Raw genomic sequence first — 12600 nt, 5'->3', positions numbered from 1 at the left:
CCTCCCCCAAATACACTTTAGCTGTTTACACAGAATCAGGTTTTATTCCTAACAGCCAAGCCCTTGAATGTTAAAACATGCATTAACCCCACACTGATTTATTCCATATTTTTCTTCAAATTAATTCAAAATGACTGCTACAGGTCAGAATCCACACTTTGTCCATAAGCACAAATACAAATTCACCCCAGATTCTACATCTTTTTAAACAAGTAGGAAACCTGTGGCCCATCAGATGATGCTGGAATCTAACTCCCATCATACTTGGCTAACATGGCCAATGGTCAAGAATGATTGGAACTGTAGCCTAACATCCAGAGGACCACAGGTTTCCTATTCCTGTGTTAAAATCATCCCAGGTAGAGCTCACCCCTTCCCACTACACACTTCTTTACTAACAAACATAGAATCATAGAGTTGGAAGAGACCACAAGGGCCATCGAGTCCAACCCCCTGCCAAGCAGGAAACACCATCAGAGCACTCCTGACATATGGTTGTCAAGCCTCTGCTTAAAGACCTCCAAAGAAGGAGACTCCACCACACTCCTTGTGGTGCTTCCTTTTTCTCTTTCCCTCCCCAATTTGCCACATACATGTCTTAACCAAATTGATTTATCCCACTTTTGTTTAGAACTGCATTCTTTTAAACAGGTCATGGTAGCATAGCAGCAGTCTCCCCAAATAGCTGAAGTCACAGAGCAAATAGCTACATTTTTCACCAGACTGGTGGAAGGTGTGATAGTAGAACTGATCTGTGAATTGTGCTTGTCCAAGGCAATACACAGTTCAGGTATTGTACAGCAGCTGGATCACACAACTTTCCCTGAATATATTTGGAATTTAATTTCCAAAAACTATACTATTATGGGAATGAAATGAAACATAGAGATTAAAAACATCTATATATTAAAATTTTGTTTCCAAGGTCCTAATTAAAGATGGAGATAATCCTTTGTTTGACCAGCTTTTGGTCACAGTGTAGAAGGATGTGAACTTTCAGTTCATACACAACTCTTTATCAGACCAAATGTAAAGAGAATTAATTCTTCTCTGCAGGGTGGGTAAATATAGCATACTGAAAGACTGCAGCTGTACGCTTTAAGCAGCTGTAAACATAATCATTAAGCACATCCATGTATTGTAGTAAACAACGACACCAGAAAGCACCCAAAAGTTCCATGCCAAGAAAAATCCAAAATGAAAGGCACCAAAAACATATAGTGTGGTACCTCGGTTTTCGGACGTCTCCATTGGTGAACATTTTGATTTCTGAACACCGAAAACCTGGAAGTAAATGCTTCCGTTTTCGACAGTGCCTCGGAAGTTGAACGGGTTCCACTACGTGTATCTGTTGTTTCTCACAATTTTCTCTATTGAATTGGCAGACCGCCCTTTGCATCTCGGTTTTCAAACATTTCAGAAGTTGAATTGTCTTCCGGAACTGATTACGTTCGAAAACCAAGGTACTATTGTATATCAAGAACAGGGATGCAATAGTGCTTATTTGGCATAATTCATTTTCCTTCTACTAGCTGTGGACAGAAATGAAGGGGTAAGCATGGTATGAAAACCCCAATTCATTTACTGCTGGAAGCCCTCCTCAGGTCTGCAAACCTCTCAAAATTACCTATTTTCAAAAGCCACGTGACGTCAATAGTTATGGAGAACTCCAAATCTTGCCCAATATCCCGTGGCAGGTTAGCTGGTCTAAAGGTATTACCCTACTGTGGCATGGATTTTTGATTCACCAGCCAATGTAGTAAGTCCTCACCACTACCCATTCCCTAAACCAACACAGATCTGTCAAGATGAGATTTCAACCCATATTCAAAAGTTCCTTTCCATAGCCATGAATGCCAGAATTCTTCTGGCGACTGTGCAGATGCAAAACACCAAGCACCTTGAAGGCAAACTCTGCACCTACAAACCCCAGAAGGAACAACTGGGTTAGCCTCTTGCAGCAGACACAAAAAGAGAGTGCTTTGCAGCACATCAATGACAGAAACCAGATTTAAAGTCTACTTTAAATACCTAGCAGATTGAACCTTGAGAGAATACATCAGTACAGTGGTACCTCGCAAGACGAATGCCTCGCAAGACGAATGCCTCGCAAGACGAAAGAGTTTTCCGTTTTTTGAGTCGTTCCGCAAGACAAATTTCCCTATGGGCTTGCTTCGCAAGACGAAACGTCTTGTGAGTTCTTGCGAGTTTGTTTCCTTTTTCTTAAAGCCGCTAATAGCCGCTAAGCCACTAATAGCCGTGCTTCGCAAGACGAAGAAACCGCAAGACGAAGAGACTCGCGGAACGGATTAATTTCGTCTTGCGAGGCACCACTGTATTTCTGAGGGACGGAGAATTGTGTTAGGAAAAAAGGAACCGCTTACTTGGTGAGGAACAATAACTTCTTTATTTAAGTCTCTACTTCATGCGGAGGCATGAGTGTCTCACTTCCCCCAGGTTTAAACTTTGGCAAAAATCACAAACAGAAAATAAGCAGCCAATACAGAACAGTGAAAATGCCAACAGTAATAAGGGTGCCCCTTTAACAGTTCTGCTGTCAGGCGAACACACGTAGAAGCCTTGCTTTGGCTACGTTGACTAGAACTTGGTGTTTGTTAGAAGGCAGTGTTGTTTTTCTTCTTTTAAAAAAACAGCATCACTTCTTTACTTCTCCTAGATCTTCAATGCTATCATCATCAACCTGCAAGACACGAAATTCTGTTATCAAAAACGCAAAAAGCAACTAAAATCAGTATAAAACCCAACAAGGGAGAAGTTGGTGCAAATGCTAAAGCACCCAATGGATTGTAATTAAAAAGACCTAAGGTAGCAAGGTCAGCTGGTGCTTAAAAGACCACATGGAGGCATCTGGCAAGCCTCTCTGGGGCCACACACAAAGAAGTTGCAGCACCTTTCCTTTGAGCCGGGGTGGGAAGCCTCTTCAGCCCAGCAGATTGGAAACTGAGGTCCCTCACCACTGCTTTATCCCATGTCATCATGATGTCAGGAGACCCATTTCCCCATTGCAGCACAGCTTGGGTTCAAAGGAAGCCAAGCACCACTGACTGGCAGTGACTTCCAAGCCCTGCTTGGATCGGCTACACGACAGAGCTTCCAGTCAGAAACTCTGGAGTGTTGCCCATCTAGGAACATGCATGACCACAACTAGGCTGCAAAAAATTATGGTGGCTCCACACCCAGAGAATCCTGAAAACAGGGTTGCCGTACGATTCGAATTTCCTGGACATAGCCGGAATACTGCAGTCAGAAGCAGTGTCCGGGCGAAAACCGCTAAAAATGTTTGGGAAAATCTGGTCGTATGGCAACCCATGTCAGCAGCATTGGTTTGGGTGATTTCCCTTAAAACTAGCTCAAAAACTTCAAAAAAAAATTTTTGCAACTTTTGTGTCTGGATTTTCACTTTTTGAAACATGGCAACCCTGCTGAAAGTGTCGTGCAGAGTTATTAGTCTTCACGAGGTCTAAATCTGTAGTTAACTTAGCCATCAACTCCTCTCACCAATTCTTACTCTTTTTCCTCTCACAGACACCTGAAAATGTTGCCTGAAGTGTCTTGGTGGTGCAAAACTTAAAAGTTCACAGTGACCAGAAGTTCAATTGGATGCAAGTGGATAAGGAAGGAAATACATGGGGAGAGAAATTATTTACCTCAGGCCACTTTTCCTGGATGACGTCAATGATGTCGTCTGTAAAGTCCCCCTGAATGATTATTTCATCCTCTCCTGTTACTGAGGCACCGCAGGAGAATTTCTGAGCAAAGAATCTTTGTGCTTCCTTAAGGTCTATTTCTGTTTGGAGTAGAAAAGAACACAAATAAAACAATACTGATTTCATCTTTGCTTCTTCAAAGAACCGAAAAACAGTCCGCTGGATCAGGACAGCGGCCCGTCTAGTCCACCATCCTGTTCTCACAGTGGCCAAACAAATGCCTCTTCTGGGAAACCCACAAGCAAGACCACCTCTCTGCTCCTGCTGTTTCCAAAGCAAAGCCATCATGGCTCACTGACTGCCTTATCCTCCGTTATTTTGTCTAATCCTCTTCTAAAGCCATCACTACCTCCTGGGGTAGCAAGTTCCATTGTTTAACTATGCTCTGCATGAAAAAATTGTTTAAATGTCACAGATACCTCCATGTGAACAAGGCCCTTTCTTGACTCACCAAAAGTTGCAAGACCACACACTCTTGTGACGTATTTCTTCTTTGCTCTAGGAATTTTCGCTATCGTAACTTTTTGTGGTACCGTCTTCTTCTTCTGTTTTATCTGACCTCTTCCACCTAGGAACAGAACATAACATCATTATCGATAAACACCTCAGAACCCACACTTTGCTCTTCAGACTACAGAAACACAAGCGTCAGGGATTGGTTGGGTTTTATAGTTTCCTATCCCTCCACCAGCACTGCTGTCCACCACCCCAACACAAAATAGCCGAGACCCAGCTATTCTTTTAACGTTCCCCTTATTATTACTATTCTATTAAACTCATAAATCACCAGCTAGTTAGACCAAGATTTCATGAGATGAACCTCAGGCCTTTGGGGTGGGGGAGGTGAATGCAGCCCTCCAGACCTCTTCATCTGACCCTCAGGAATATCACAGAATTGCAGAGATGGAAGGGACCCCAAGAATCCAAACCCCTGAAATGCAGGAATCTCAAGTACCCAAGTGCTGTTTAAAAACCTCCATTGATGGAGAGTCCACCACCTTCCCAAGTAGACTGTTCCACTGCTGAACAGCTCTTAACACCAGGAAGTTCTTCAGAATGCTTGATCAGAATCTCCCTCCTTGTAACTTGAAATCATTGGTTCGTGTCCTACCCTCCGGAGCAGCAGAAAACAAGCTTGCTCCATTTCCCATGTGACAGCCCTTCAGACATTTGAAGGCAGCTATCATATCACCTTAGTCTTTTCTTCTCCAGGCTAAACATACCAAAACTATTTTTCCCCAGGCCACTCACTCTTTCTCCAGGCATGTCTCTTTAAAGTGTGATAATTTGACTTTCATGTGGCTCGACTGTGGCCTACCCTAAGAAGATTAAGAGACACACCTTTTGCATGACCCACACTTGCCTCTAGCCCCCCCCCCATTTCTGCCCCCCTCCTGCCCACTATTAGCATGCAGACCCTGGAAGGTTATTTATTTATCTATTGTATTTATATCCCACCTTTCCCCCCAAGGAGTTGGTGGTGGAGTTGAAGGTGGTGTACATAGGTCTCTGCCCCCACATTTTATTCTCACAACAAACCTGTGAGGTGGGTTAGGATGAGAGTGACTGACTAGCCCAAGGCCACCCGATGAGTTTCATGGCCAAGTGGATATTCAAGCCCTGGTCTCCCAAGTGCTAGCCTGACACTCTAACAACTACACCGCCCTGGCTGTGTCCATGAGGGAAATGATGCCCTCAGGCTGAAAAAAATCCCCTGCCCCTGGTTTAGACCTTGCCTCTCTTTTGCTTTTTTTTCTCTTCCTCTTCACCCACTGTTCCTTGTCCTTCTCCAACACCAGATTCTTGTTTAGGAGAATTTTCTGTATGAAGAAAAAAATGGTATTAATTAATTGAGCTTGGGGGGAGAAAAGAAATTTAAGTGCAAAGTGACTTTGCAAATAATGGTACTTCGGCCACACACACACACTCCCACAACAGTGGAACATCAACAGTGACCATCTTGGCTGTGAGTCCTGGAAGACCTACTCCCTCCCTCTGCAGACCTCTTCTCGCCTGGCCTGGCAAGGCAGGTCCCTGACTGACTCCAGCTATAAAAGCTGAGGCGGCTGAACAGAATCTTGCGCTGGGGTATTGTTTAGCGGGGGAAGAGTTGCTGCTGTTAATTTTTTGAGGCTTTATTTTCTATCTTATTATTTATGTGAAAATTGTTCAGTTTGAATATATTCTTTCTGATGATTTGTTTATTGCTTATGACTACTTTTGTTATGTTTGTAGTTATGAAATTTTTAAATACGGGCAACTCCCATTCTGCGTGTGTTCAAAGAATGTGCAATTGTGTACATGCGCAGTGTCGCAAACTCAGAAGTTGCTGGAAAAGTGGGTAGAATGGGGTAGAACGGGTTACGCACGCTCCGCAGACACACACTGTGACCCGGAATGTAACCCCCATGCAAAACGGGTTGCCTATATGTTGTAAGACGCCTTCAGTTTTAACTTTGGAAAGGTGGCATACAAATAAAATGATGGATTTACTCCCCAGTAAGCATCCGCCATAGAAAGGAAGACTACCTCTTCTCTAGAAATTGAAGAGAAATTTGGGATAGTGTAAAACAGCTTTCATGGAACATATTCCAGAAGAGTAGTCATGCTGACCTGTTGTAGCAAAAACAAGAGTCCTGGGCTGCCTTCAAGACTAACTACAGTGGTGCCCCGCAAGACGAATGCCTCACAAGACGGAAAACCCGCTAGACGAAAGGGTTTTCCGTTTTGGAGGTGCTTCGCAAAACGAATCTCCTATGGGCTTGCTTCGCAAGACAAAAATGTCTTGCGAGTTCCTGCGGGGTTTTTTTCCTTCCCCCCCTTTTCTAAGCCGCTAAGCTGCTTATCAGCTGATCCGATAAGCTGATAAGCTGCTAAAAGCCGCTAATAGCGCTAATCCGTCAATGGGCTTGCTTCGCAAGACGAAAAAACCGCTAGACGAAGAGAACGGATTCTTTTCGTCTTGCGAGGCACCACTGTAGTTAATTAAGACACAAGCTCTTGTAAATAATCTGTTTAAGCCTTGGTCCAGGTTAGTTGTGCTTAGCAGACCTTCTGTGTCTGTCGCTAATCCAAGCAGAGGGTTGTGGGATACAAGAGGCATGTATCAGCAAAGCCAGGAGTAATACAGAGTTATGTCCAGAGTGAAAGGGGATATGAAATTTGGAAAGAAGCAGTTAGTTACTACTAGTGAGATGTAGCCCACTGAGGGTTTCTGACGCCCTATGTTTTATCAATGGCCAAAATAAAATACGGTAGCTATCCTCCCTGGGGGTGGAAATCATAGCATGAAATGTGGAATGCTGGAAGGGAAGTGAGGCAGCCAGTAGTGCAGCCTTGACCAACCTGGAACCCTTAAGACATTGTTGGACTACAACTCCCATCAGCCTTGCGCAAGCATGCAGTAGTCCACCAACATCTGAAGAGCACCTGGTTGGCAAAGGCTCCATCACTGGATGATTGTGTGGAAAGGCTGGATTCAGTTCAGTGCTGGTATTCAGAACATATTCCTGTGATCCTAATTTTTCAGCCCCAAGTGTACGTATTTTCCACCAGGTTCTGCTTGGCAGATCTCAGAGTTCTAGTAAAAAAAAGCGTAGATACCACAAGTTCCCCTGCCCCTGCTGCACTAGGGACACTATGCTCAGTTCTAATTACAGGTAGTATAATTACAGATACTTTACACGTAAAGACGCACATCCTGCTCCTTTTTATATCTGTGGCAAAATTTCCCTTGATTTTATCCTCTCTTGAGCATCTGAACCCTTTTCATTGTCCTACAATCTCACATTAAAAACAGTACAAAGATCTTCTTACCTACAGTAAGTTTTGCAAACTCATTTGGAAAATTTTTCTCTAGCCATTGCCTACATTTTGCCACATCCGGCATGTATTCGCAATACTGAGGAAAAAGCACACAGAATAAGTTTGTTAGTTGAGGGAACCCCTCCACAGACACACACATATTTTCACAGGGTATAATAGTAGCATTGATGATAGTGTCCCTGTACAATAAGGGCTGACAAATACCCTGGGTCCAGCATATTATTAAAGAGTGCCTCTCCCACTCCTGAGCACCATAAAAGGAAGGTCTGCTCCTGGTGCAAATTCCCCACCCCACCAGCGGGGGGAAGAGTCTTTACAGCAGGGGTTGGCAACCTAAGGCCCATGGGCCGGAAGTGGCCCATGGAGGCCGTTTAACTGGCCCAAGAGCTGTCCCTGAACCAAGCCGCCCGCTCAGCGAGTCCCCACGGCTCCGGAAATCACTTCTGTGCATGCCCAGATGCCGAAAATCGCTTCTGCGCAGGTGCAATTTTCGGCATCTGGGCATGCGCAGAAGCAATTTCCAACACCACAGACATGCACAGATGTGATTTCTGGTGTCACGCTGCATTGGCCTGGCCCACGGAGGATCTCCGTGAGAGTGATCCAGCCCATGCTCGGTAAGCCTTGCCGACCCCTGCTTTACAGCATGCGTGGTGAACCTTTGGTCCTCCAGATTTTGCTGAACTACAACTCCCATGAACCCTAGCAAGCATGGCCAATGGCCAGGGATGGTAAGGGTTGTAGTTAGACAACTTCTGGGGGGCTTGAAGGTTCCCCACACCTGCTTTACAGTAATGGCAGCAGCTCTGTGGAATGCCCTACCTGGCATAACTCACACTCGCTCAGTCTTGATATATGTTTTGTTATCCTTGCAAAATTTTTTTATATATATATATATATATATATATATATATATATATATATATGGCTTTCGTGCAGGGAGGGAAAGCTAAAAACCAGGGGTGGGGAACCTCCAGGAGCAGGTCTAATTAATTCCAGCAAAACATGCCCACCTGTCCTTGCACCTGACATCACTGATAGAACTGTGTCTATTGTAATTTCCCCCTCTCTTTTTGCCACTGCTCACTACCAAAATCAGTAAAGTCTTGGACTACCCAGAATATTTAAAGGGGGGGGGGGGAGCTGTGGCCCACCAAGTATTTGTTAGACTCCAACTCCCATCAGCCACAGCAAGTATGGCCAGTGGTCAGGGACAATAGGAGTTGTATTCCAGCAACCATTTAAGGGCATCATGTTGAAGAATGATGAAAGACACAGAGAGAAAAGAGCAAGGGGCTGATATACTGTCTAGAACATCAGACCAGCCTGGGAAGAAGTGGCACACACTCCAGGCAATTGCCTCATTCCACTGCTTCCATAGGTAGACAAGGCCTAAATTAATCAAAATTAAGGCAACTCACCTCTGTTGGCAACGAGCAGACTGTGGAAAGAAAAGAGAAGGGAGTTTTTTCTCTTTGTTTTCTCTGCAGTTTTCATAGTTTTAAAAAAATTAACATTTAAGACAAACACTTCTAAACAGTCTATTGATTCCTACTAAGAGGAATTCTCTGAGGAAAAAATCAAGGAGGGGCTGCGGCTTAGAAGAGCACCTGCTATGCATGCAGAAGGTCGCCAGCATCTCCAGGTAGGGCTAGCAGTGTCTCCTCCTGTCTGAATGCCTAGAGAGCTGCTTCCAGGAAGTGTAAGCAATACTAAACTAGATGGGCCAATGGACTGACTTGGTATATTACAGCTTCCTTTGTTACTCATTTTACACTGCAAGTTAAGCTGACAAAATGATGCCACAGGCTTCCTCCAAAGCTATAGCAAAGGACCAAGGAAATAAGAGAGTCCAGGGCAGCAAACAACAAAGCAGTAAAAACAATAACCATTAAAGTAAAATAGATACTTGTTTAAAACTATCAGCAACGTACCCTCACACAACTACTAACTTCAAGGTTGCAGGAAACAGTATATTTCAGTGATCAAATGCCTGGCTGAACAGGAATGTTTTAAAAATTCCTCTTGAATGAGGAAGATAGAAGCACCTCACCAGGGAGGGCATTCCACAAATTCTATTCTTTTATCTTTCCCCTTTTTTCTTTTCTTTTTTCTTTTCCTCTTGTTGGTTTGTCTTTTTATTTAATTCGTTTATTGGGTATTTGATATTAATCTTTGTAGATCTTTTTTCAAACTTTAATAAAAACTATTGGGGGGGGGAGGAGATGGGAGAGGCTAATCCCGAGGCTTTGGTGCAGCCAGTCCTCACTATGCTAAATCACAATTTAGTCAAATGTGCAAACTTCATAACTGAGTACAAATCAGGGGATACAAATCACTGATCAAATATACAGAAGCCACAGTGAAAAAATAGTTAGGCTCTCAAGTGTCACAAGACTCCTTTCTGTTTTTTAAATAATCAACAACTTGCCCTCTTTTGCAAACTATCCTGGGCTGTTATTATTTACAGTAACAGTTTGGTTAGTACTTGCCTCCACAGTAGAGAACTCGGAGAGGATAGTCTGCGTCTGGCCTCGCGTGGCACCTTTGGTCTCCTTTACAATCAAGAAGTGCAGACTCAGGTGCATCCATTGCCATATCACAAGTCTAGGAATCACACAAGCAGAGGAGCTCAGTGCATATTTCAGACTTAGAAACCAACGCAAGCCATGGGCGGCAGCTGGCATGGCACTGCCACCCTTCACGAGGAAGGGCAGGATATAAATTGAATTAATCTAATAACCGACAACAGGCTAAAGATCAAAGGTGTGGTAAGAGATGGCTAGTTTACTCTGCAATCCTGTATACGGGATTTGGGCCCGAAAAGAGAAGGGGAAGGGGGAAGGTATTGACAGCATAGATGTAAGTGTGCGAAGCAAAGTGAGATTACTGTGGCTGCTACTACCACCAGGAAGCAAAGCACAGATGTGGGAATGGGGAGATGGATCTGAGTTTTTTGGGCAGAGACAGTAGAGAAAGCCAAAGGACTGGCATTTGTGTGTCTAAGGAAGAGCCCAAGGTACCAGTTTGAATAAGGAGGGGAGATACTGAATGTGAAAGTGGTGGTTATAAATCTGGGTACCAATCTTGGGGCAGGCAAAGCACAGTGGTGGGAGATGAACAAAAATTACTAATTACAAATACCAAGTGTGAACCGAAAAAAGGGTGTGTGTGGCAACTCTGAACCAGTTAAAAGAAAGATAGCTACGGTTCTGGCAAAACAAGGAGATTTGGGCACTGGGATGTGGGGAGCTTGGGCCAGGATCTGGGTGGTGTGTGTGCTAGGTTTAATTTATTTATAAATTTAATTTATAAAAAGATTTATATACCACTTTTCACACAGTAAAGTAAAGCAGAATAGAGTATGATAAAAACAATTTTCCAAACTGCATTACAACAAATCAAGTCATAGAAGAAAGAAATCACGCAATAAACAAAGTGAACAGAGAGCAAATGGGCCACAATGGGGCACAGAAGGGAGAATTAGCAGTATATAAATTTTCTATAAGTAAATAAATATGATACTTTTCCTCTTTCCTCTCCATTCCTTTTTCTTTTTGCATCATGTCTATTAGGGATTCCCTCAGAAGGGAAAAGCAGAATATAAGCAAGCAATGAACACTGTGGGCCTGCAAACAGGGACTGTTTTGTCTTTTAATATCCCTACAGGAAGCTTACGACTCTTAAATTAAAGTCTAAATCTAGGCAACCAACAGGCTGAGCCAGAGTAAGGCTGCAGTCCTAAACCCTTACCTGGTAGCAAGCCTCATTGAATTCAACAGGATTTACTTCTGAGCAGATGCCACTACGCTTACAGCATTAAGTCGTTGTGTACGGTCATTTGTTTGTTTAATAAAATTTATGCATGGCTTGATTGTTAAATACCTCAAAGTGGTTTACAGAAAGACGAAACAACAAAAATGAGAAAATTTCACAATCATATTTTAAAACATACGGAGGTTAAAAATACAGACCAAAATCACCTCAACTTCCTATACATCTGGGTAGGCTTGTCTAAAGAAGAATGCTTTCAGCAGATACCAAAAAGAGTACACTGAAGGCGCCTGCTTGATCTCAATAGGCAGGGAGTTCCAAAGTTCTTACAAAAGTGGAACGGGTATTATGTGGCAGTGATGCCAATTCCACCAACCAAAGTGGTTTTCATTTAAGCTTCTTCTTGTTGTTATCTGATATTTTTAAACTGATTTATGCTAGGTTCCATTTCATTCCTCCTTCACTTCTGCCCACCTCCCCCTCTCATACTGAGCTCTTCAGGAATTGGGTGGGGGCCATTCTCCACAGCCCCCTGCAGGGCTTTGGGAGCCTGGCACCGGAACAGTTGCCCAGGGTGTGGAGGGGGAGCACCCAGCCCTGAATGCCGGGCACCAGCAGAACCATTTTTGCGGGCGAGGGCCACGATGCAGGCAGGGCTGCAAGTGCCAACTTTTTTGGGGGGGAGAGGAAGGGAGATGCCAGGGAGGGGCTGGGCAGGGCATGGGCGGAGGGAGCCGTGCCAGCCTCGGGGCTGGGCAGCAGCCCAAGTTTGCCCACCAAGTGCCAGGGGGGGTCAGCGGGGCGGGGGCGCGTCTCTTACCCGAGGGGGGGCCCTCAGCCGGGGTCCGGGGGGAGGAAGGGGGCGGTGGTTCCTCCTCCTGCCGTTCCCACCCTCCTGAGTGGCACATGCAGCAGCAGCAGCAGCAGCAAGCAGCAGATTCAGGTAGGGACAGAGAGATATCGCGAGAGCCGCCCGCTGCTCGCGAGGTTCCTTCCGGAGAGTCGCCCGGGCTGGCGATGACTCTCGTTCTAGGAGCGGCTCCGCCTTCGCTGCGACTGCGCGGAATGGGCCGGACCGGCCGCCGTAGTCACGCGGAGCCCTCCCTCCCTCCCTCCTCTCCCGCCCACCTTGGGCTGTGCTTTGGTGGTTCGAGCCCCGCATCGTGTTGCTGTACCTTATTATTGTGGTTAAAATGTTCTATGTTGAAATGAACTTTAATCATCTTTGGTTAAAATGTTTTGTGTTGCAGGGAGCTATATTCTCGGTTGGAAA

The 12600-nt window shown here is 44.6% G+C and overlaps 1 protein-coding gene and 1 long non-coding RNA gene across 2 annotated transcripts; both read right to left on the bottom strand.

The window, feature by feature from the left end:
* Positions 1-2388: 2388 nt before the first annotated feature.
* On the bottom strand, positions 2389-12350 carry DENR (density regulated re-initiation and release factor). Its single transcript, XM_081175385.1, has 8 exons — positions 12148-12350; positions 10046-10160; positions 8975-8994; positions 7545-7629; positions 5465-5548; positions 4180-4296; positions 3669-3808; positions 2389-2701 (listed from the first exon to the last, which is right to left on the bottom strand). Exons 2-8 carry the CDS (start codon positions 10149-10151, stop codon positions 2657-2659), a joined length of 597 nt encoding a protein of 198 aa, XP_081031511.1. The 5' UTR covers positions 10152-10160; positions 12148-12350; the 3' UTR covers positions 2389-2656.
* Positions 5925-7366, bottom strand: LOC308576232. Its single transcript, XR_014003158.1, has 2 exons — positions 6702-7366; positions 5925-6381 (listed from the first exon to the last, which is right to left on the bottom strand). It is a non-coding gene; the product is annotated as an uncharacterized lncRNA (long non-coding RNA).
* Positions 12351-12600: the final 250 nt, after the last annotated feature.

The sequence above is a fragment of the Podarcis bocagei genome (genome assembly GCF_964188305.1).
Source record: "Podarcis bocagei genome assembly, chromosome: 16".
NCBI lineage: Eukaryota > Metazoa > Chordata > Lepidosauria > Squamata > Lacertidae > Podarcis > Podarcis bocagei.
This window is presented reverse-complemented; position numbering and strand designations above follow the sequence as displayed.

Excerpts from the sequence above, each read along its gene's own strand:
- DENR (XM_081175385.1), bottom strand. The coding sequence starts at position 10,151 with ATGGCAATGGATGCACCTGAGTCTGCACTTCTTGATTGTAAAGGAGAC. Across the intron at positions 5,549-7,544 it reads GTTTGCAAAACTTACTGTAG|AAAATTCTCCTAAACAAGAA; the intron begins GTAAGAAGATCT and ends TTCTTCATACAG. Across the intron at positions 2,702-3,668 it reads TCCAGGAAAAGTGGCCTGAG|GTTGATGATGATAGCATTGA; the intron begins GTAAATAATTTC and ends CGTGTCTTGCAG.